The sequence below is a fragment of the Drosophila guanche genome, unplaced genomic scaffold (genome assembly GCF_900245975.1).
Source record: "Drosophila guanche unplaced genomic scaffold, DGUA_6, whole genome shotgun sequence".
Lineage (NCBI taxonomy): Eukaryota > Metazoa > Arthropoda > Insecta > Diptera > Drosophilidae > Drosophila > Drosophila guanche.
In genome coordinates this window covers 515,669-541,164 of record NW_022995757.1, presented here as the reverse complement: position 1 = coordinate 541,164, position 25,496 = coordinate 515,669, and the positions used below count along the sequence as shown (strand labels likewise).

The following is a 25,496-nucleotide window of genomic DNA, read 5'->3' as shown; positions in this document are numbered from 1 at the left end:
TGTATGGCCGGCCATTTGATAAAGCATCCATGAAGAAGCACTGTTAACTCTTATTTGTAATGCAATTGTGCCCACAAATGGTTTTTTGTTCTTTGTTTTATTTGATTTTTTGTAGACCAATGTCGAAAAGGAACAGCGAAGATCAGTTTCTGGCAGGGAAAGAGCTACAGCTTCAGCCTCAGCAGCAGCAGCAGCAGCAGCATATCCATACAGAGGATAAGGCCTTTGATGTATGTATAAACATATACATACATACGTGCATACAATACATGTACACACACAAGAAAAATATTTATATATTGTTATTTCCTGTGAGCACGTACTTAAAGTCGATAAAATGAGCTGAAACGGAGCCCAGCAGGAGGAGATAGCAAAGGAAGTAACCATGAAGAGCACAGTGGGAAAACTAGATAATATCTATAATAAATATAATTGCAACACAAGAACACACACATACATACAAACATATATACATATATATAAATATAACAATAGTTATGCTGGCTGGAGGCGAGCTGAGAAATGAGAATGTGTGGAGGATATGGGTATGATCGGGGGCATCGGAAAGCAAATCCATTAACTATTATTATTATTATTATTATTATGATTATAAATGAATTATGCAGTCGAAATAAACAAAACGATTTTGTTTTATCGAAGGACACGAAAGCCCTATACTTTTATCATCGATTCTTATTGGAAATTTCAATGTTTTTGTGCTGAAAATGCCGACATGGACATCATCATAAACACTGACAGACATACATACACCCTGTATTATTGTCTCTAATTTTCCAAACCCTGTCAAATGACAGTAAATTCATTTTAGTCATACGAAAGGCATAGAGAATTTATGTAGCTAGAGCAAAAATATTCCATTTAAATCGGTCAATTCGAAAAAACGTAAATTGTACAGCAAATTTTTTTTACTTGGCATTGCAGTTTTGTAAATTATAAAAACAATTTCATTGCATTGAACGCTCCTTGTTAGCCATGAAAAGAAACGACGAGGCACACGACGAGCGACTTATTTTTCCAGTCTTTGAACGCACTCAATTTGATTGCGGCCGCAATCGTGGTGGCATGGGTGGCCCATTTCAACGTCCACCACACTAAAGGTGGAAACTACTACTGTAATCAGCCCGTGAATATGCCGCGAATCTTCAAACACATTGGCGAGCAGGTGCTGCGCCAGGAGCAAGCCCTTGTACGCATGCAATAAGAATTAAGTCGCAATGAATTGTTCCGCTCGGTGGCATTGATCGGCCCACCCGGCGTCGGAAAGACCATGACGACTAATGCCCTACGCCAGATATTCCCCTGGCAGAATAATATCTTTTGGTATTTGTGGAGGGCCAGCGAGCGACCCCTGACATGGCGATACGACGTGTTGTTAGGATTCATTCACCAGTTTTCCGACTGCGGACTATGTCTAAACAAACGGTTTTAATTGTGTACATTTTTGACCTGATCCCAAACTGCCTTGACTGGCAGACAGAAACCCTGCAGAAGCTCCTCTCCCCCTATACGCCCATAGTTAGCTTCCGCTCGTTTGGCATTGAGGATCTAAAGAGAGCACTCGTACCCCACACTCCTCTCCGTTTTACTACGCCCTTAGCTAGGAGGCAAAAATGAAAGTTCTCGACAAGGCACTCGCTAAGATTGCTTATTTTGGATGCAAGTCACTAGGAAAACTCATCAGACAGTACGGCGATACTGTGCAGTTCAACTGATTCAAATGATGCTACAACTTCAAACAACCACAAAGTACACACAGATATTACGAGTACGATTCAATGGTACAAAAAAACTCCGCAAGCACGCAAATATTACTAAATGTTTGTACAAATAAGTCATATGCATTTATAATGTTATGAATGTGCACATGTTTATTTCTTTTTGAGTTTAGTCTGCCGTTTCCAGTGATGAAAAGTAGTGTCGCTGCCTCAGTGTCGCACAACGTTCCTCCTCATTTTAGGTGGTTAAATATGTTAGAAAAACTGTGCTGAAAAATTTGTCTTAGAAAAAGTCTTGCTTATAGGAGATAATACAAATAAAATTGCAAACAACAAATTTAAAAGATTAATTTTTTAATAGAATTATTTTCCAAAAGGGTAAATTAGTTATCCTTCAATAAATGTATATGGCAAGACAGGCCCATGTATGGAAGTAAATAAGTACTATTTAAGTTGTTGATGTAACTATTTGTAACTCAGTACAAACCTTGATAGTTGAAAACGATTTGGGATCCTATTTGAAACATTTTAACGTCCCTCAGTTCTTTTTGCAATTAAGATTCGGTTGGTAAGTAGTCTAAAAAGGCGTTACATTTTCATTTCCGACAGGAAAAAGGTTTGTGTGTTTGAAAATGGAAAACGTAGCGAGGACCGTCTGATTATGATGATATTTCTCATGTATCTGCTCTCTTTCTCTAGCTCTTAAGGACGGCCCCTGGAAAGTAGACTATGAAAGAAAGCGAAATCCATGGTCCCTTGTGGCGGCTTGCGTATAAATCACTGCCACAAGTCGCTCGAGCTGTCAGTCACTTAGAAGAATAAATACTTGGAGCTCGCAACGTCGTCGCACACCGTACACACTCGACAGACGTAATCGTAATCCTAATCCTTAAGCAAATCCCCACAGCAGCAAAAGTGTAACACAATGCGAATAATGGAAATCATCGCTGGATATCGCGATGTCTCACGGCTGTCAATTGCAGGCATAGCGGGCCACAGCTGTGTCTAGCATTTTTTTTGGGTGCCCGAAAACGAGCACGAGCCTAATCTCTCACTCTCTTTTTGTTGCAGGTGTATGGTAACCTTTGGTAAGGTTAAATGCGAACAGCGGAGCCCGCGAATTGTGCCACGCCAAAACAGAGATGCGACGCCTAACCAGTAGCAGCAGTAGCAGCAGCAGCAGCAGCAGCAGCTCGTTTCCTGCCCTTTGTCTCTCTTTCTCTCTGTGTGTGTTTTTGTACTTGTGTGTGTGTGGGGCGAGGCGGGACAACGTGTAGAAGCGCCGACGCATTGAGGGATATGGATATGGATACGCTTTTATCCTTTGCATCCAACTCGACCACGAACGGCTCGCCCCAAGTTCGCTTCGAGCCTGTTGGCTTGCAACCGGTTCGACTGCAGGCTGTCAGTGGTGCTCCTGTGCTCCGCCGCCCGGCAGACCTACATACGCGCGTGGGTGTGCTTGTGTGCTTTGGCTATAAACAGCATAAGCATCTATGTATATCTATGCCACGACAGCCACTGCCACTGCGCCCAATTCCCTACCTCTCTCCCTCCCTTAAGCAGCTGCTGTCAAGGGCGTAGTACAAATACTTGACTCGATTTTGGGCCGTCCCCGAAGGGGTGGGCTCTTATGGAATGATTGCGATTAGGTTCCATTTCTTAATTGAAAAGTTTCTCTAATCTTTTGATATTTGTGGAAAATTTGTTTCAATATTGATATGAATTTTATGCTGCAAGTCGAGGCTGCCTGCTGCTGCTGCTGCTGTTTCTGCCAACCCCCCGTGGCACTACGCCCGCGCATGAATGCTCTCTATGGTACGGTACATCAATCGACCTTCGGGCTGCTGCTGCTGTTGCTGCTGTTGCTGTGGCCTCTGCTGTTGTATTCCCTGGGCAGTGAGGAGGCCCAGGGCCCACTTTCCGACTCCCCACTCCATTCTCTTGTTTGCGCCTCCTGGCACTTGGGAGGAAAAAAGTAATTTTGTGCAACGATGCGACGACCCTTGGCCAAAAACGACACACAAAAAAACAACGGGCGGCGGCAGTGGCTACAGAAAGAACAACACGAATAAGTGGGCTATCTATAGCGCCGAAGACGAATATACCCTACATATGTATGTATGCTAATGACTATGCACTCCTAGAATTAGTTCATTTGTTGAGATATTGTTATCTCCAATGATCTCCAAAGATGTTTCTTGATATACATAAGTTATTCAGCAAACTATAGAAGATAGACGTGAAAAATGGTTAATTCTAGACCTTAGTTCCAGCCACGGACATTCTCTACGGAACTCCGTTTTTAGTTTACGTATATATGTACATATGTATGTAAATATGTACATGTGTTCATATGGACCTGTCTCTTTGATCTATTAACCTTATCAAGCAGATGTGTATTCTAGGATCGTAAATTCTTTCATTCGCTGCAGGGCAAACATCTGTTCAAAGTCATGATACCCTCACCATCTTTCTCTCATTCACCATTTCTCGTCATCTCTCTCTCTATATTGAGAATGTAATGAGAAACCTTTTATGGCACAAACACATGCTCGCTTTTCATGCTCTCCATTCCCCAACCCGACTCATCCCCAGTTTTATGGCGTGTAGCCCAAAGTTATCTTCACTCGCTTTGCCTTTTAGTCGTAGTCTAATTTTATTTTTTTGATGCTTCATTTGCTTCATACTCCTCTTCCATCTTCATCTCCAACTTCTTCCTCTACTCCAATTCCATCTCCATCTTCTCTTTCTCCTTTTGTCTACTTAGAATTAATAATTTTTGTTTCTTTTTCCTCTTTTGCCGCTTCATCATATCATCCATTCACTGGGCACTTGCATTTTTTTTCGACATCTTATTTTTTGTTCTTCTCCGTTTCCACTTCTTATTCCTCTTTTTCGTCTGTGTTTCCACTTCTTATTAATTTTCTTGTAATACAATATGTTTTTTTTTGTAGGTACTCTTTATGTATATATTTTGTTCTTCTCTTTTGTTTCTTAGCTTTTTTTACGGGTTTGTTGTTGTTCATTTTGATAATTTCTATTACAAAATAAAAATCAAAAAGCCAGTGGCATGGATTGGAATGGGCGGATGGGGGAATAAGGGTTTGGCTGGGTGGCTCTTTTTATACCCGTTACTCGAAGAGCAAAAGGGGTATATTAGGGCGTCTGGATCTCAGAGACTACAGCAACCATATTTTGCATTCAGAGCTGACATATGTACCACACAGTAACAAGTGAAGATTTGAAGATACGATAAAACGAAAGACGCAGTTCTGTAGAGATTGGCCATATTTATCAGAATCCCGAATTAGGGACAGATTGAATTATTGGTAGAGCTTTCTCATTCTGCCTCGTGTAGAGTGGTGGAGGGGAGCGAGTTAAATATTGGTGTTGGTTTGAGAAGTAATATGGATGGATATGGAAAAAATTTGAAAAATTCGTAAGCTTACACACTGATGTATATTACGTACATTCTAACTGAGTATCCGGTATTTAAGTTTTGAAGCGCACGGAAGCGTCTCACAACGTTCCTCATCGCTTGTTTTAATTTGGCAAATGATTTGGCAGGTGGGTGACCGACCCGACCTGCTCACTGCCACTCTACCTCACTCACCTCACTCTTTTCTCTCTCGTGGCCCCACCTCTCTATCACTGTGTGTGTGTGTGTTTTTTTTTGTGTGCTCTTGTGTGGGTGTAGGGGTGTGTTCATTGGAAGCATCTTTATCGAAATAACATTGTAATTGCTTTTTGATAAATGAAGCACGCGCTGCACAACTGACAGCCAAAAAAAGCAACTAAAACAAACAGCAAGAGATGTGAAAGAGGAGGGAGTGCTAAGTGTTAGCGAGAAGGGGGAAAAAAATAAACGAAAACAATCTTATAAGTATGCCAGCCGCCCCCTAAGAGCACGATAAACGTTCCAGGGATTACCCTAGAGTTTAGCAAAAATATAAATAAATCGCGATTGGATATTGGAAGACATCGACTCCGAGAATACCTGGAGCAAACACACTGTAAGACACGATTGGAAAGAAGTAAAATATAGCTTGGAATGGACCTTGGTGGGCTGGAAAGGCTTTGATAGAATGTGCGGTTTCGGGAATCGACTTCAAACTGAACCACAGCTTCGAAGGTCCAAAGAGCCAAAGGCCCTATAATTCGTATTCATTCATTATAGGGTATTGAAGGTGTTTATCCGCTTTGATTTGATTTTTTGTTTTTTTTTGTCCGTCGTAAATGCCCTTGTCCCATCATGGTATTGGGGTTATAAAAGAAAAATCGCTTGGACATATCACTCAAGAGATGGCAATGCACCAATCCCATCCCTCTAATTACCATTCTCCACTACAACCACCACGCACCCTCCTCCTCATCGCATCTGGATGGTGCAGCAAATAGAGGGGAGGGCGATAGAGGGTACCACGCACTCGCTGGGAAGACAATTTAAAATGTTGAAAAATGCTCAGCTAATTGGCAGTTGACAGAGTCGAGAGCCTGGGATTGGCTTGCCCCACAAAGCCCAAGAGGACAGGGTGGGAGAGCAGTGGGACACTGCGAGAGTGCCACGGATAGGATGGGGCACGACGGGTGATGGAATGGGTGATGGTTGTAGGGGCATATAAATTTAATTTGGTTTATAAAAAGTGCTTGAGAATGTGGAATGGGGTGACGGAGAACATGGTCCACCAACGAGCGCTGAAGCGGCCTGAAGTGGCCGAGGCGAACAACAGCTGAAGGGGGTAGGGGGGTCGGTGTGTGTGTGGGATGGATTGATGGTTGGATGAATGCTGCTGCTGCAGGGGCAAGTAGCAAGAGGTGGAACGGGTGCAGATTGAAACCGGGTCTAATGGCAGCCAAGTGGCCGCCAAATCCATCTGAGATGGACTCGTACCCCGTTTGACCCAACCACCCAAAAAAAGCCAAAGCGAATTAGAAAAATATATTTTAAGAAATTTTCAAAAAATAATAAAGGAAAATAATGAAAGAAAAGCGAAAAAGTTTTGGTCCAACATTTATTAAAAGGGGGAACCCGGGACAAAACACAGCAGCTGAAGGGTCTGAAAGAAAAAAGTTTAATCGGAAATTCTTAAGAGAATACTTTTCCGGGGTCGCGCCACTCCACTTCACCCCACTCTACTCCATCGCATCCCATCCAAGTCAGCCCCTCTCTTCCGATGGAATTTTTCCATTTCATCTATTCAAAGAAGTTTCTCATAATCGACACGACATCCCCTGCCATGTCGCCTTCGTCCCTTACCATGTAGGAATCATCCCCCCTCCGCCTTTTTCGTCTTGAATGCATTTGCATATCCCAACTCTAATTTATATGATAAGTGGAGGACAAAAGGGACGACTCCCAGAGTACCTAAGAGAATAGCACCAGAAGAGGGGGGCATAAAAATCGATGACTTCGTTTTTCTGATTTTTCCAATTTCTTTCCCACCCCTCCACCAAAGGGTGTAGTATTCCCATGCCAACCCGTAGTAACAAATAAAAGTAGCCAAAAATGAGCTGCAATAACAAATGAAATTATATTTACATAATAAACAAATAAAGGATAAAATGTCTTAGGTAAGAAGGGTTTTTTCTTCATCCATAATTGAAACTCTTATTTTCTATCTAAAATATTATTAGCTTTTCGAGCAAGTCTAACCATTAACAAAATAAACAAACAAAAAAATGGGAACCTGGAAGATTTTTGGCTCTTTGACAGAATGCATTTGCTATATCTACTATACAAATTAAAGTTAAGACTATTATTCATATAAATATGGCAATGGGTTCTCAGACTCAACAAAATTGTATTCTAAATGCACGCTTCTCGTATATGGGAGCAGGGAAATTTGAGTTGTCGCATCATGCACCCGATAAGTTTGTTCTTCTTTTGCAATTCCCGGGCATTCTCTTTGAAAGCTTTCGGTCGTGCGTCTAAAATCGAGCATCAATATGCCGCCGCCTCGTGTCCACCACTGTTCCATTATGTGGAAAAGAGAAAGAGCAGTTCCATATTTGGGTGCTTATAGCATATTTTCTTGAAGGAAAGGAAAGGTTTTCCAGTTTGGATGATTCCTTAACAATGGAAACGGTTTTTCTTCTTTATTTTTATTAAGGGGATTCTCTTTCTATACTTCAATATGAGTATTTATGTATGTTTATATATTTTATCAAGTGAGTATGCACGAGTACGTATAATTATTTATCAACCATTTTGAGTTGGGTTGAGCTGAAATTTCATTTCATTTTTAGGGAGTCTTCCCTTTAGTTAGGAGCATAATCGGAAGAAACTCCATTTATAATTATGATTCTCATAAATAAAATAGGGAGATTTGCAATAGAATTAGCGGGACATTAAAGACTCAGCGAGTTCAATTCCTATCTTGAAAGGCCCAGTAATAAATTCATTTCTATGATTTCTGGACCTTCTTACTTTCAGATCCGAATAGGATAAGGAAAAGTAGAGTCATTGCTTTCAATATGCGAAAATGTAAGGGGATATTTACAGAACAGGATGGACTCAGAGGACTCTTCGGGGGTTTTTTTTAGGGCAACTTATAATAAATTATTAACAATTAAATAAACAAATAAATTAGGGCTTAAATATTTACAGGCATTTTGCGTAGCGAAGCTTCCTCTCTTTCTCTGTTTCTTTGCCTTTGACCTTTGATTAACCATTTAGTTTAGTGTTTAGTTTAGTTTAGTTAGTGGCTGTTCTAACGCCTCCTTCATTCTCTTTTTGCTTATTCTCTCAAGTACAGTGTAAGTCAGTTAATTAATAGTTTACTTTGTTGTTACATTTTGTTTGTTTTTCTTTTGTTTTGTTGTTTTTTTTTTTTAATTAAATTGAGCGTTGGGTTTACTCTAGGTATAAACATTTAAAAATTTTGAAAAATATTTCGTTTTTTGATTTTAGGTTTTGTAATTTTGTTTTGTTTTTTTTTTTACGACAAAAATGTAGAAAAAAAATTGTTTAGATTTTTTGTTGTTTTAAGTTTTTGTTTTTTTCTTAAATGTATTAACAAATAATTTGTTGTATGCAAGCGAGAGAGACACGACGATTGACAAAAATTTGTAGCAATTTGTTGCATGTTAGTTTGGTGTATGTAGTGGTTGGCCATCGGCCCCTAGGACTATCATTATATGTATATATATAATATATAGTTATATATTCCGTATTCTGTATCTGTAGATATCTGCTGTATAACTATGATATATATGATATATGTATGTGCATATATGTACTATATGTATGTATATGGTTTATTTATAGTATATGGCATATAATGTATTGTATATGTAGCTACATATGTATGAATGCATGAACGATATATGTATGTATGTATCTATGTATGCAATAATAGTATATATGTATGCATGTACTCTCTACTCGCATGACTTGCGCTTGATTTTGGCATTAGGATCTAAGAAAGGTAAGTGGTAAAAGTGTTACAACTTAAACTTAATTGAGCAAACACGTTGCTTGACTTTCAATCTCTTGATTTTTGGATCTCTGGATCTCTGGTTTTGATTTAATGAAATGCATGAGATAATGCTGGGCACAATTAGTGCCCACAGCTGTGTGGCAATATATACAGTTTTTAGTGGGCGGGCTGTGTATGCGTGTGCGTGTGCTGAATATCACATAGTCAGGCATATACTACTATATATGTACGACTACAAAGTTCTTCATTTTCGGCACTCCTACTCCACCTGCGGGTTTTCGTACGCTTTAGACATGCAGCGTCGATGACTCAAGCGAATTTCTCGACGAACTCCGATGTCCACCACCAATCAGCGTGGCCGTGTCCGCTTCCGTGGCATCTGCATCTAGAAGGAAGCGCTTGCGTTGCGGACGCAAAAACAGGAACATCACCAATAGCGACAGGAAAAATGCTAATGCCCCAAAGGCTGGATAGACAACGCCACTCAGTTGGCTCGTTGTTGGCAAAGCACTAATGATATACACCCGATCCGTGGGATGCACATGGGCATACATCTTTGGCTGTCCTCGCTCCTCGCTCGCTGTTATTGTTGTGGGTGTGTTACCCTCTGTGGTGCTGGTGCTGGTGGTTCCCACCAACTGGCGCGTGTCCACATTGAGCCTCTTCGAGCGACGCATCATGCCAGTTATCTTTGGGCAAAAAAAAAGGGAAACAATTTGACAATTGCAAGAGGGATTAGTGATATTTTAGATCGGAACTGCAACGGTAGCGGGGGTGAGGTGGGTGTTGTGGTACGCACCTTATGCTTGCACGTGACCTGTATATTGTAGACCGTGTCCGGCCACAGGGAGAGCTCGGCACGGGATGTGTCTGTCAGGAGATTGCCTATCAGGCCGCCTCCAGACACCTCCCAAGTGATCAAGCACTGGCGCGAGGCATTGGCTATCATCTCGTCCCAGCTAATGTCCGTGAGCACGAGTGCTCCCTGCCGCTGTGCCCTGTGTATCCTCAGCTCGAAGGGCGACAATTGCTTTTGACAGTTTTCCCAGCACTGTGGATGCCCGCGGAGAGGCAAAGACAAGGACACAAAAACAAAGGAAAAACAATGGAAAGTTAGCCATTTGTTAATTAGTTTTTGTAATTATGTCGCGCGCCCTCAGGTAGGCAATGAAATTAGTGCTCATCTTTCATTAACCCTAGGACTTCCGAATTCATGAAAAATGCTGTCCATCAGAAAATATTAAAACAAACCGCCCAGCTAGAAAAATGATAATCAACTTTTTAAGACCTGGGGGCTCTACATCTACATAGCCCACAAAGCAAACAAAAAATTGTGACATTTTCGAGGAGAAGATTTTCAAGAGCCAGCCATTAATGGGTTAATGATATCGTTAGAAGGCTGTCACATTCCGCTAGAAGGAGAAGGAGCCAGAGGCGTAGAGCGTAGATACTTACATTTCTGCAATCAGTGGAATCCGTACAATAATGCCAGTCCCTGGAATACTGCAAAGAGGAGACGTTAGATGGTTAGTGGGCGTGGCCTAATCGAATTTTAAGTAAGCAACGAGAAGAAAAAGTAATCAGGCACAGGACCCGAGGCGGGCTGTCGCTGCTGACTGCCTGCCAGGACAAACACAACAAGAAGTCATCCTGCCCATCTCGTTTTGTCCCTGTCCCATGACTTGGTCCCTGCCTCACCATCGTGCCTGTGTCCTGTCCTCTACTTTTCCTCAACAATAGACGCAAATTTGTAACTTGTAATAAAAGGCAAAGCAGGCAGGCAGCAAAAAAAGAAAATGTAAAAGTCTATGTATATATGTATATGTATGTAAAATGATAGATGTACGTATATAAATGACCACAAACGTTCGCCTGTGAAGAATTGAAAATTTCACGCTCCTGGCAATGAGGATAATGAGGGGGATTGCCATGGCAAATGGGTAAGAATGGAAGAAGGAATGGCACGGCACGGCACGGCACGAAACAGATCGGGATCAAAACTGGACTGCCTGCTTAGCCTTTGTCAACTGTCGCCTTACGCACAGGCAGAACAAATACAGAATAAAGCTGAACAGAACAGCGGGAGGGGACGGGGACGGGGACAGGGACGGGGACGCGTACGGGTAGGGGTACGCACTCTCTGATTCCCATTCCCATTCCCACTCCCATTTCTAGTTCTATTTATTTTCCTGTACTGTCTGTTTCCTTGCTTTATGAATGAGCAGAGAAAATATAGGGACAGATAGACAGACAGACATAGACACAATTGAATGGCAAAACTGCGACAGAAAAACGATTAGAGATGGTTGCGTGACAAATTGTTATTTCTCACAACATTTTACAATAATAAAAAATATCTATGTATGCATGTACATAAATCTTAGTTCTTTGTGTATTCAATGTCATTTTGTGGACCAGTCCAGTCCTCCCCAGTCTCTATTACTTTTTGCGCGTGCGAGGGTTAAATAACCCCCCCAACAAAAACAAAAAAAAACCCGTCATTGATCTTTGCGCTTGATATATGTTTATTGCCTTTATGGGTATCATGGGGATGATTTCGAGACATTTTTTGCACTGACTTTTCATCTTAATTCATTGCATTTGATTCATTGTACAAATTTCCCACAACTAAACGGACTCAAGAGAAATACTCGCCATGATTGCTTCGTGATCCTTTTCTCATCCCATATTATTAATTTTGTCTTATTTAATAGTGGCCTGCCCGAACAAATATTTGAGTAGGCAAAATAAATGTTGGCTTGAAAATGAATTTAAATTGAAGATAATTGTTGTAGCTCACTAAATATTTAAGCCCAAAAACATAAATAAATAAAACACAAAATAAAGTACTTCAATTTAGAAAATCGCAATGCAAAAAGGTTGCGATTTCCGGCCGGAAATATTTCACTGCTCGAGATCGAGAAAAAAATCAGATTTAAATCTGAATGGGGAATAATCGTTTGCCCATGGAACTTTAATATTAGTTTCTAATGGTACATATGTACATATGTACACCACAGCTGCCATTCGACTATTTCAATCGAGAAATTCCAATTTGTTTCTCTAGGAAGGAACTAATATTCGACATGGAAGTGAACTCTTAGGTGCATATGTATTTACTTATGCACATACATATGTATATATTTGTTTAATTAAATGTAATTTACATACTGCCATTGTACATGCATATTTCTGAAAGACTTTTCCGGTTTTCGTTTCTAACGATGATGTCTTAGGGTTGTTTTCCACAAAGCCCATGACATTGATTTAATGTAAAAATGTAACAGGGCTGTTTCGGTTGCTAAAACTCTTTTATCATATCATTTGGGTAATCTCTTACGCTTCTCTTAAATTTTCTTATCGAAATTGAACAAAATGTCATTCAAATACACCGCAAAACAAAGTTTATTTTCCCAACCTTAAAGGGAATAATTGCAATTTCTTTTGCAAAAAGTCTATGCTCAAACATTTGACGGTAGTTATTGCCATTGATTGTCTTATAGGATAATCCCATAGCATTGAAAATCCACTAAGTACTTCCTGGTACGCATTCCGAGACCATCCATTAAAGATGGGCCATCTCTAAGGATTCCATCCTTCCACAAGGGACAATGGCTGCCATCACCTTTCGGCCCAACATTGACGGCGGCGACGGGCGGCGGCACTTTGTCATCATTACACAATAAGGAGGCGGGGCAGGGCAGAGCAGAGCAGAGCAGTCCAAAAACCCAACAGTTGCGGCAGATAAAAACGGAACGGAAGAGGCAGGAGCAGGGGCAGGGGCAGGGGAAGGGGCAGAGGGCAAATGCAAGAAAAAGGAAAATCGCAAAGACAACATATTTTCCACTCAATTGAATTTTTGGCCTCTGCAAAAAAAAAAAAAACAAAAGGGAGACGCAAAAGTTGAAGATGCAGGAGAGAGAGCACAGGAGACGACGACCTGAAACAACTTGGGCGATAAGTAACAACAATAAGGCGTTCAAATTAATGAATGACTGACTGCATGCCAGAATGAATGAATGAACCGGGTGGGTACGGGGAAGATTTTGGGTTTGAACGACGGCTTTGACTCAATGAATCAGCTGAATTGGCAAAATATTCCATGCCGCTGCCGACTTTTCCCACTTCTACCTGTGGGTGCCCATGGGTCGTCTCTTCTGTTTTGGTCCATATATAAATTAAACGCAGGCCAGCGACAGCAACGACAACTTTTACATGCAATTGTCCCAGACATTTTCACACCCAGTGTGCTACTGCCAGTGCCCCTGCCCCCTCCACACCACTCCGTACCTACTCTGACCACATAAATTACCCAAAAAAAAGTTACGGGGCGGAGGGTCACTCACTCATTTTTCCCCCGCATTTTTCTCTATGTTTCTTGCTCTGCATTTCTCTTCTTCTCTGTTATTTGTTGTTGTTGGTTATTTGAGGAGAAGCAATTTTTATGAGACACGTACGCATACCGTAGATATTCGATGATTCCACCACCAGCAGCAGCAGCAGCAGCAGCAGCCAAAGTAATACGTGCCTCGCATATCACATCAAGATCGCTGGAGTCTCCACAACCACCTAGAATTTAAACCTCCCACACACATACAGAGTGTATATCCCACCCATCGATACTATCCACCCACTATGGGGTGGTGCAGAAAAGTCTTTCATGGTGTTAATTTGGCGCTGATTGAGCAACGCAGTCGACGTTCGCAGGGGCTTTTATGGGTCTGCAGGGGTTGGCTTCATAAAGGATGGAACGGATGCCACGAATGGTATGTATGGTCCCTGCCTGACTGGATGGGTGGATTTGTTCCAGTATATTCCTCCGCCTGGGCATGAAATTAGCTTCGCACACGGCTCGAGTTGAGTCGAGTCCGACGGGCTTTGTCACCATTCAACCCTTAAGAACTTTTTGACTTTCAACAAATAGACTTCAAAGGGCAAATAAATGCTCATGATGATGATGATGATCACAATTCTTTGCTCCCCGATGCTGCACCCATCACGCTCACATTACGCGGCACAATTTGATGCTCGCAGTCGAGACACACAAACGAGTGCTGTGAAAGAGAGTACCCATGCATTGTGTAAAACAATATACATGACGTGTGCATGTTGCGGTACATTGATAGAGATAAAGAATATTTTTTCAAAAAGCTTTCCCACCGCTGAATTAAGATTCTTGAATCTATTTTATATAAACTAGGGCGACTAGGCGACAAGCCTCCTGGTACCTGGTACCTGGCACTGTCATACACATGTAGACAGGGGCAGCGCAGCGGTGGAGCCTTTGCCTATGCACAATAGATAGGACCGTGCCAAGCCCTGATCTTTCTATATGTACATACATATGTACATATCTATGTATATCTATTTTGTACATACATACATATACATATACATAATACATGTCTATATTTAAATGCAGAATTCTACTTGCCAAGACCTTCTCTGTTCATCTTCGGTTGATTGGGTAGTTGCACTCTCTGGTACTCTTACGATTCCAAAGTGCTTAGTGTTTAGCTCATTAAGTTCAGACCATCCTCTCAAATTTCATTGAATTTTCTTTGTGAATGCTACAACGGTCTCCTGCTCAAGTGATTCATGCACTTCTCATGTCTATTTGTCGAGAGCTCACCGTAACGCTCGAGCTGGAGCTGAAACCTACTCGGATTTACTTGGAAATTGGAGATGATATTTACACGACTCTTGATTTATGCACCGCTTGCAGGTCGTATGGGAATTGATATAAATATTTTTTGAGTTTGAGTTGATTTCATTTGATACCGAAATTTATTAACATTTTTGTTGAGGTGTCAGCACAATAGAGGGTACACGCGCTCTCTTGGGGTTTTTATCCATGGTTCCAGGAAGTCACGCCATAACACACACGACAATCACAATTCGAAATCTTTCATAGACTGTAGGACAACTTTTCCAAAGAGATCTTTTCGTCTTGATCTCAATCGTCCCCCCTTTTGGGTTATTCTGTTTCTTTTTTTGTTTTTGTCGTGGTTTCGATTACATTTGTACATAAATTGTACAAAAGATTGAATCCACCCTAAGATTCAAGTTTCTTGAATCTATTTAATGGATTTCTCTATTTGTAGATCTCTAAAATACAGTTTTGTTCAAGTCTAAAAACAAGAGATTTCATATTCAAGCTATTCCTATGGTTTTCATATGCAAATAATCATCATAGGTAATCATCATATGAAATCATTGAATTATACAAATTAAGACATTTCTTTGTAGTTAATAGTTCTTTATCATTTATACATATCTGTTATCTTGAATTATCTTTCCCCCATCTATTTTTCCTACTTTTCCCACCATTTTGAACTCTTTCATTTTCCCATTGTTTCCCCTCACGTTCTCTTGCTCTGCTCCTTCCAGCTTCTTTCTCATTCACATGCTCTTCCAGAACATCCATCCAACTGTACCAAATGTCACTCTCTCTAAACAATAATGCCACTCCCGAAAAAGCTTGGCTCCCTCTCACACTCTTTCTTTGGCGATTCAAATTCAATTCCCCATCGCTGCCGATCTCTATTAGCAGCACTATGACACTGGCCGACCACCCGGATGACATCTTTTCAGCGGCGGCTACCTGAGAAACAGCAGCAGAGAACGCGGCAACAGAAGCAGCAACAGCGGCAACGAAAAACGACAGGGCGATGTCAACTCAAAGATAAAGAAAGGCACAGCAAGAGCGGGAAAGGGCATAAAAAATTACGTCGCTTTACCTTTCGGAGCCGAAGAACCATTGTCATCATCATCGATGTCTAACCTTGAAGGTCTAACCCCTACCCCTGCCATGACCCCAGCCACATGCGGCTGCTGTTGCTGCTCAGTTGAGCATACAACTGTCCATCAAATGTTTCGGCTTTGGCTTGGATCGGATCGGATCGGTGTCTTATCTCCCCGACCCAAAAAGTCTGATCCCAGTTTGAGTTTCGAGGTTCGAGGCTCACTCGGTGTCTGTCGTCTGCGACTTACCTTCTGATAGCAGCTTTGACGGCATCTGCTCAATTGCTTGCTGCTGGTACTGCTCCCAGGCCCCGTCGCAAACGGCATTGATGGCGATGCGGATGTGGAGGGATATGATGAGGATGAGCTCAGGTCTGTGGCTGTTCCCGTTCCATCTGCAGTCGATCCTCCATCCTTGTGGGCGAGACAGAGGGCGGCAAGTGCGCAGCAGGCGAGCATCAGAGCAAGTGAATTAAACATGTTTGTTCTTGCTGTTGCTGATGTTTTTGTTGTTGTTGCTCTCTCCCACTCTCACTTTGTTGGCTCCTTTTTTTTGCTTGCTTGCTCTTCTTTCTCCTTCCTCCCACCCCTACCACTCCAATCAATGGGTGTGGACGTGTGGGCGTTGACTCGTGTGTGAGCGTGCGTGAGTCGAGTGTGTTTGGGTTTATGTGTGTGTGTATAGGTATGTTTTGGGCTGTGTGGGCGTGGAGCAATCTGTTCAATCAGATTGATTAATTGATTGATTTTGCTTGTTTATTTTTGGTATCAAGTGGAGACATAATCGTTCCGTGCTTTTGGATGCATTTAGTGAAGCAGCGCAGTGGAGCAGAGCAGTTCCCCTCACCGTACGCCTCTGCTTTCGCTCTCTCACTCTCTTTCTCTCACTCCTTCCTCGCTTTACCGTTTATTTGCCTTGGCGATTGTCACACAGCAACAACACGAGTGTTTGCGAAATGGAAGGGGGACAACAACAACTACTTGAGGCTGTCACTGTAACTGTAAACGTAAGTGTAACTGTAACTCCGCATGCGGCGGAGAGCGAAACAACACACGACCCACGAGGATGGGAAGATGATACACAGAGAAACAGCGCGGCACCAACAAAAATTGCCTCGTTACTGTTACTTTTTTTTTTGTTACTGTTGCTGTTGTTGCCTTTGCTTTTGCAAAGCTTTTGTTTTCGAAGCTTGGATTTGTTTTGGGGCGTGGAGACGTTGCGGCCTAATGGCGGGCCGGGCGGTCCGGGTCGGTCGTGCAGAGGTTTGGTTTGTTTGACTTTGTTATTTGAACACCTTCCTTCTTCGATTTTTGTTTTTTTGGCTGCTGCTGCTCTCCTTTCGCTCCTGGTTTGGTCTCAGGTTAGTTGGCATCAAATAAAACACAATAATTCACACTCAGATATGTGAAAAATATATAAAACTACAACAAGAGCAATATATGTATGTATGTAGCTCGGTTACACTTCAATAAATAACAACTATAACAAACAGCAAAAAAGACGTCGTTGTCGAACACGAGAGACCAAAAATTGTCCTTCTCAAAAAAAATGTGCGATAGGATAAAATAGTCAGAGCGTGCGTGTTCTGTTCGTTCGCGCGGGAGTGGAACAACCGTCGTCGATGAGTGTAAAATGAAAACAACGCGAGACGATAGAGCGGGCGCAAGGTCGAAAGCAGAACGAACTGACTGGCGGGACGGCTGCGAGATAACACACCAACAGAAAACCAAAGCTGACGACAGTGCTGGCTAGATGGCTATAGCTGAAAAAGGAAACAACATATTATATTGTCGCATTTATTCATTATTGCTTTACAAAATTGTGCAAAGTTTTTGTACTTTGGGTTTTAATTTTCGTTTTTAATGAGATCATTTTCCGTTTTTCCTAAAATGCCACTTAAAATGATCACATATATTCTTATATGGCTTTTTAATAGCAATTTTTCAGGAAAGACACCAGCCACCACAATCCTCGAGCATCTCTGACGCAGCACTCCGTTGCTTGTCGCATCTAACAGTGGCATCAAGTTCAAACACGCTCGAAGCGAACTTAGCAGTTGGATGCCCTGCAATGTTGTCCACATAGCCTTTTTAGCAGAAGATTTTTCAACTAGTAGTTTTCCCGACCAACATCGTGACTATTTAGAATGCTTCTACAGTGGCTCCCACCTTAAATGAACCAAACCAAGTTCAAAGTCGTATAACAAATACAGGACTTTTAATGACTTTTAAACTTTGAACCTGAACGCTGCATCCGTTGAAGTGGGAGGAAATGGACATTGTTAGGCCCGTACGGGAACCCCTGTTGAAGGGATTTAGGATTTTTTTATGAAAATGTGGACATGTATCTGCTATCTATCAATACAGCAAATAGCATCTCAATTATTCCAAAATCTCGACCAAAAAAATAATTTTGGATTTTAACCGTAAATGATCGTATCCAAAAATCGAAATAAATGCCTAAACTTAATGATTCCGTCTGCTCTATATCCTAAATTATAATTCCACTAAGAATTGTTGGCTAATGTTGGACCAGAACATTAAAAAACATGAAAATGTTCCCAAAAATGGGGGTGGGTAGCAATTACACTATAGGTCCCAGTAAAATTGGTCGAATCGTTGCAAAAATTGTTTAATATTGCTATAAACAATAGGAGGATCTTAAAACATATGATTTTCTAAGCGAAAAGTAAAAATGAAACAAGAAAAAATGGGTTTTGGAATCTGGTTAAAATAAGCTGAGAGATTAAATTAGGCACTTACTTTGGTTTTAATTGTGAAAAGTGTTTTAAAAAATTGTTTAAAAATAAATTAAGTTGATTTTGTTGAAGATTAAGTGCTTATCTATCCGTATACATTTCATTTTCAGTGGTGAGTTAGACGGTTCAGAAGTTATACCACCTTTAAGCTTGAAAAGGTTTTGGTTCATTTAAGGTGGGAGCCACTGTATGATTCTATGGAATCAGTTGGATGTCACTGGCTCGCCTGGGTAAGGACTATGTGTCCATAATCCGCAAGTTAAGGGAGTTTATGCACGATTTGTCCGGTTTCGGTATGAATCTTAAAATATTGATGACCTTACTGTGGATAATCCTGAGATATTACCAATATAGAACGAGATGATATTAGGGTTTTGTACTTGAGCCGGGACAGAGCCTTAGCCCAGATGGAGGAAGAACTAAGCCGAGATCGTAAGTTTCGTTTGGTCGCATTAATGGGTCCATCCGGCGTCGGCAACACCATGACGGCCACAGGCCAAGCTGGTTGAAGGCATTCTTCATGTACATCTTCTGGCTACAGAAGTGGCAACGAGTAGCTTTCTCCTCTGCGGTCACCACTGCCGCTGCTGCAGCCGTTCAAAAGTCGCGCCACGAATGATCGCCAGCTCCGAGCGCCGAGTAGCAGGCACCAGTGGTTTTCCAGACTGATATCCATCATGAGCAGACTTCTGGGAGGGAAAGAGGACATACAGCGAAACGTTTTCTTCGATCTGGCTTATCCTCAGCATCAGGACAGCACTGATGCAACCAGGCAGTTCGATGTTCGAACTATGGGAGTTCGAAGTTGGAAGTTGGATGTTGCGGAGTCTGCACGTTGTGCCGTGCTGGCTGGTACATATGTTGGTTGCCTGGTTCGAGGGGTTGGGTAAGGTTGCAATCAGTTGTGGTTGGGGCTGGGGTTTGCGTTGGCCTGGACTAGCTTCGTCTCTTTGATGATAATGGGGTGGCAAACGGGAAAACGGGCAAGGGCAGCACGGCACCAAGCAGGCTTTGGCTTTGACTTCGTATTTGCTGCTCTCCTCATGTTGCTACTGCTGCTTCTGGTGGTTGGTGCGAGGCAAGCATGCAGATGAATCAAAGCGGGCCGCTGATTATAGCAACAATATGGAAATGCTGCTCCCTCTTCTGCCTCCTGCCATTCCTCTTCTGTGTCCAGGGCCCTTTCGACTTTCCATTCACCACCCCCTCCCTTTCCATAACATCCTACATAGGGGCATTGTTTATTTATATGCCAGGCACATGTGTCTGTATGAGTATGTGGTGTGTGTGTGTTCCACATCGCATGGATGTGTGTGTGTGTGCCTTTTTATAACCTCCGTTTTCCAAAGTATAGTAAATTCTTTCAAAGCTTGTACTACATTTATTATTTAAGCCATGCTGCTGCAATGGGTACCGGCACCCCACTCCACTGGAGTACCCAGTACCCCCACCGCTCCAATGCACATTGTTTTAGTCGTCTCTGTCCCCATGTCCTTTTTCCTACATATGTATCTGTTTTACCGTATTAGCCGCTGCCGCTGCCTCAATGCATAAATCTGTCCCACCATGCGCTCCCCACCACAATGGTCCCCTACACTGTGAATCTCCGCCATTCGGGAAGGTTTATTTGCATATTTTGACTTTTATGCGGCAAAAATATTACAGACTGCGCTGCTAGCGAACAATATCCCAAACGCCATATAACCTATGTATCCCCCTCTCCGTGGCACCCATCAAAACGTTAAAAGCTAGTGAATAGCGGGAGAGAGGGGTGGTAGGCCCCAAAAACACAGCTACAGCAGAAGAGTACGGCGGGAAAAAGCAGTAGGGAAAAAACATTTTTTCTCATTTCGCGTCCGTGTCTGAAAAGTTTGAATTTTTCGAGGCTTGGGTTTATAACTCCATTGCAACATGTTGCATGTTTGAAATTGCCAAAAATAAAAAACCAACACAGAAAATATGAAAAGAAATGCGAACAAACAACAACAAAAGCAAGAAAAATAAAAGAAAAGAGAAGGCAAACAAAAAAAAATAGACAACTAACGGCTTGGTGTAAGGTGAATTCAATTCAAGGTGAGGTATAACCGGGCGTTCTTCATGCGGTAATGTAAAGGAACTACCTAACCATCCATTTAATATATGTAACTGGAAATAGGACAGTTATTCAGAAACAAGGTGTATTTATACAGGGTGTAGAAGCATACAAACATTCTCCTTCTTCCATTGTCATATAAAAAATAGGTAACTACCGTAAGAGAGCTCTCGGGAAATGCCTCCACACCTTTATGCAAATACACCATGGCCACTAAATTTATGCGCCCATGGCGAGCCATTAGCCAGTGCTCCAACTTTTTTCTGAACAAGTCTCGTTTACCTACCCACTTCCCCCCTAGCCAACATGCCAGCCGTACCACATACCATAGCGCCCCTACGGCCCTACCCACTACCCCATTCTGTGCCGAGTGCCCAAAAGGGCCTTTTCCATTTCATTCCGCTGCTCTTTGAATTTCCATTTTCATTTTGCGGCTGCCGCAATTGACTTTGTCGTTTGCGTGTGGCGGCCATCCAATAAATAAACGGGATGCAAAAGAGTGCAGGCAGGGCAGGATGGCAGAGAGGGGGAGCAAAAAACCAATTTGAAGGTAAGCCGAACATAACGGTGAACCAAAATGATCGTGCGAGCGAGAGAAAGCGAGCGCCACTACTTCTGTCTCCGTGCACTTGCTTGTGCTCAAAGGAAACGAGAGAAAGATAGCAGAGAGCTGGTCAAAATCAAAACGGGGAAATGACGCAGAAAACTTAGCTCAGAGCCTCTTTTCTCCAATAGGAACCATTTCATTTCACATTTCTAATGCGTTTCTTCCGCACTTTGAAGTGTATTTTTCTCAGTGTACCCCACTCAGTTATGTTCCACAGAAGGAGCTGAATGGGTTAAGTTCGAGTTTCGCAAGTGGGAGGGGCAAGCTAAGTAATAAAAAGATGAATAAATAGCGCGAAAACCACAAATAGTTTGACATTTTTTGAGCTCACTTGTTCTCTAGATCAGATCTAGATATGGGGTGCACAAGAAAGAGGCTTAAGAACAGCAAATGTGTTTCCTCCGAGATATTCTTTAGCTGGAAGAACTGTTTCTCCAGCATTTTTGGCTGTCTTTCTTTTTTGTTTCTTTCCAGTGTAGAAGAAGACTTGTAACTTGACGCATTGTATTCTTTAGTTGCTTTAGTTTCAACTTATGTTTGTTTTGAATTACGCACTGCGTAACGCACTTTTGAAATCATGGCCAAGCTGAATAAAAACTTTACCGTGCGACCCATCATCGGTGGCACGCCAGCAGTGGAGTGCCCGTGCCCCCGACCGCGAACCCATTCCACATCACTCCCCTACCCTACCCAGCCCATTGCCCATTTAGTAACGGAAAGTCCAGCAACGGCAGCAGTGGCAGCAGCAGCTGGTGGGCAGTGGGTGCTTCCGGCGCAGCATTACGGCTGGGCAGAGCAGAGCAGAGAGCGGCATGAAAAGGGGAGATGTGTATGGAAGTAGAAATTAAAATGAAGCACAATGAGCACATCCGGCCCGGCCACAGCAGCTGAGGATGAAGGATGGGATGGGATGGGATTGGAGGAGGAGAACTTTTTTTCGTTCACTAGCAATATCTATAGCCATAGCCATAGCCATAGAGATAGCGATAAAAATCGTGGAATATGTATGTACATAGAATATACATATACGGATAGGGGTAAGGTAGGGCTACAGTGGTGTGGGGTGGAGTCCCAGTCCCGAGCTGAACCACCGGATCCGCGCCAGACAGTTAGTCAGTCAGTCAGGTTCCCGTTCAAGACCCCGCTTCTTCCCTTGCGTTGCCCTTCCCTTTGCCCTTTGAACGGTTTCCATTGCAACAAGCGAGAGCAGCCCATTAAGCAATTTGAAATTCTTGAAAAATTAGCAACCCAAAAAGAAAATCGAGTAGAACCAAAGCGAAAGGCGAATGGGGTGGAAAGGGTGAAAGAAGAAAGCGAAATAACGCGAACCAACGCCACTTCTTGAGAATAATTAATGGAATTTTTGAACTTTTAGTGCAAATGCCTCGGAGACAACTGCTTAAACAGCATTTTCATTGATGCTTCCTGCAGCATCAGGGTATGGTACCCCCGTCACCCCTACACCATTCCTTATCTTTGAGACTCTGGTCTGGTCTGTGTGCTTTCTGCCACTGTTACAAGTAGCAGCATGCATGCGCCACAAATAAATTTGTCGTCGACTCAAGAAGATTGTTGCAATTGCTGTCGGAGCTGGTGTCGTGTCCCCCCGTCCACCCAGCGACCAGGCAACAGCCAGCGCCGTCGCCCCCCATTCAACGTGAATGAAAATAGAGCAATTTGCATTATTCGCATTCGAGCAGATTTCGCTTTAATGAATTGCACACAACTTGCCAAGAAATATTTCGAGCAAACAAACCAGAGAAAAGACAAAAAAAAGAGAGAAAAGCCGAAGAGGCAGCGGCACTACTTTTATACTCGGTACTCAGTCAGTACAAAGTATGTGGGATCTTATGATTTTTGTCGAATTTCAGTTTCGTTTGTTTGCCCTTTTATTCGCCGTGCTGGAGGAGCTGAAAGATAGCCACTTCAAATGCATTTCTTTTAATTTTGGCTTCACTAATGATACTCTGAAATGATAGCCTACACTGAAGCTTTTGCATCCAAGCCTCAATCATTGCAAATGCCAGACGTTGACTTAGTAACATTATCTTTATGCAAGTCTCAGCAGAGTTTCTGGAACTACTGCATCGAGATATGTTCATATGCACATAAATGTATTTGTACATTTGTACATACATATTAATGGGGGGCTGTGCCATTTATTTACAAGAACACAACGTACCCCTGTAGCATGGCACGCGGTGAGTGGCGGTAGGCCATAAAAATATGAACACAAAATATAGAATGGTAAATGAGAAACTTCTGCATTTGTCTGACTTGGCACTTTGTCTAAAACACAACGAAATGAACCCCTCTCTGGCCATTCAAATCTGTCTCTCTCTGTCTGTCTCTCTGCCTGTCTCTGTGATCTGATGTGATATTGGGCACCGGCTGGCTGAACCACGCGAACCAGGAAACAGTACTAGGAATGGCGAATCGCAATTGTGGCAGTGGCAGTGGCAGTGGCAGCAGCAGGAGGGTGTCGTGTCGTGTCGTTGTAGTCGCCCCATTCAGTCTGTCGTTTTGAGTCTGTTTCGGCAATCGGAATTCGCTCATCTTCATCATTATGCGAGCTGCCAGCCATCGCATCCCCAAGCGCTGCCCAACATTTTCCCAAGGGCTCCCCCCTCAAAGTTAATGCAGAATATCATTTGCATTCATGTTACAGCAGCAGCAGCAGCAGCAGCAGCAGCAGCAGCAGATCGCAAAATGAAAACCTCAACAGCTGTGCTGTGGATTCGCAATATTTCGATGTCAGAAATGGACAAAAAAAAAAATTAAAAAGGAAAAACAGAAGAGAAATATGAGAAAGCGAGCCATAACTCATGTCACCATGTTCATTAAGTGTGCGACCGTTTGTCCAGTTACTGCCACTCTGTCTACTGCCTACTGCCACCTCCACTCCTGTCAGATGCACCAGCTCTTCAGGCATCAGTGTTTTGGGTGACCGGGGTAGGGCGGTGCGGTGCGGGGCTTTACAGTATTTTATTGTCTATGTGCGCATATGGTCGGCTCATTGTGAAGTCGCTTGTATTGCCATTACCATTATCATCATGCCCATCGTCAGCATCATCGTGTAGCGATTAATGCGGCTCTTCATCCAGTTACAGATACGTGTTACATCTATCACAGAGAGAACACGTCGAAATGGCAGAGGGTGGGTGGCTTGGCTGGCTGGCTGACTGGCTGGCTGGCTGGTCTGTTTGAGAGGGAGGGATGGGATGGTGGTTGCGCGGCACAAATTGTTTTGGGAATGCGTTCCGTTTGCTGACATTTGTCCTCGGTGACTGCACATGTGGTCGGCCTCGAGGGGCCCCCGTGATATTAATGCCATTGCCCGACACAACAACAAAAAGAACAAGCCAGGGATTGATTTAAGCCACCGTCAGAGAGTGAGTGGAGTGGAGTGCATTAAAAACACATTTAACACTTGGCTTGTGTTGAGCCACCATAAAACACATCATTTCAAACAGCCACCAGCACAGCTCAGACCTGCACAAACCCAATTACATCCAGCATTTATGCTTTTCGGGTGGTTGTATGGATTTAATTCCCATCGGACAAACAAAAAACAAAAATACAAACAAAGGTTTACAATTTACAAAAATTCAAATTTTTCGCGGTCCATGTCTGTTTTTGGAAAACGCTTCAACACTAATCGGACATTTATCAACACTTTATAAAAATCTTCGATTTTGATATTTTGTCTAATATTATTGGCAAGCCAATACTTTCAGCCCTGAAACTATAGTTTTATCCGAATTATGAATCAATTGTCTTTGGGCTGAGAACCTTAGCACCTTGTAATATTCAAAAGAAAATTCAACATATGGAAACTAGATTTCCCATCATGTGGCTAAGGACCACAACTTTTACGAGGACCTTGTTTAGGTCACACACCTTGCATTTTTATTAATTACCTTGGTATTTTCAGTAGTTTTACGAGTCATGCTACCCTCTTCTTTAATGCACTCTTGTCGTAGGAGACCAAAAATATGTCGAAAACTTACTGATCCTGATTACACTGCTCGACAAAATCAAAATTTGTTTTTGTCCTTAAGACAACCTTTTCTAATAGATTTGTAGCATTAACATTAGTTCTATGACAAACCTTGT

The 25,496-nt window shown here is 42.4% G+C and overlaps 1 protein-coding gene across 1 annotated transcript; it reads right to left on the bottom strand.

The window, feature by feature from the left end:
• Positions 1-9,118: 9,118 nt before the first annotated feature.
• Positions 9,119-17,600, bottom strand: LOC117590249 (transmembrane protein fend). Its single transcript, XM_034282721.1, has 4 exons — positions 16,172-17,600; positions 10,634-10,681; positions 9,978-10,229; positions 9,119-9,867 (listed from the first exon to the last, which is right to left on the bottom strand). The coding sequence occupies exons 1-4, from the start codon at positions 16,400-16,402 to the stop codon at positions 9,466-9,468; spliced, it is 933 nt and encodes a 310-aa protein (XP_034138612.1). The 5' UTR covers positions 16,403-17,600; the 3' UTR covers positions 9,119-9,465.
• Positions 17,601-25,496: the final 7,896 nt, after the last annotated feature.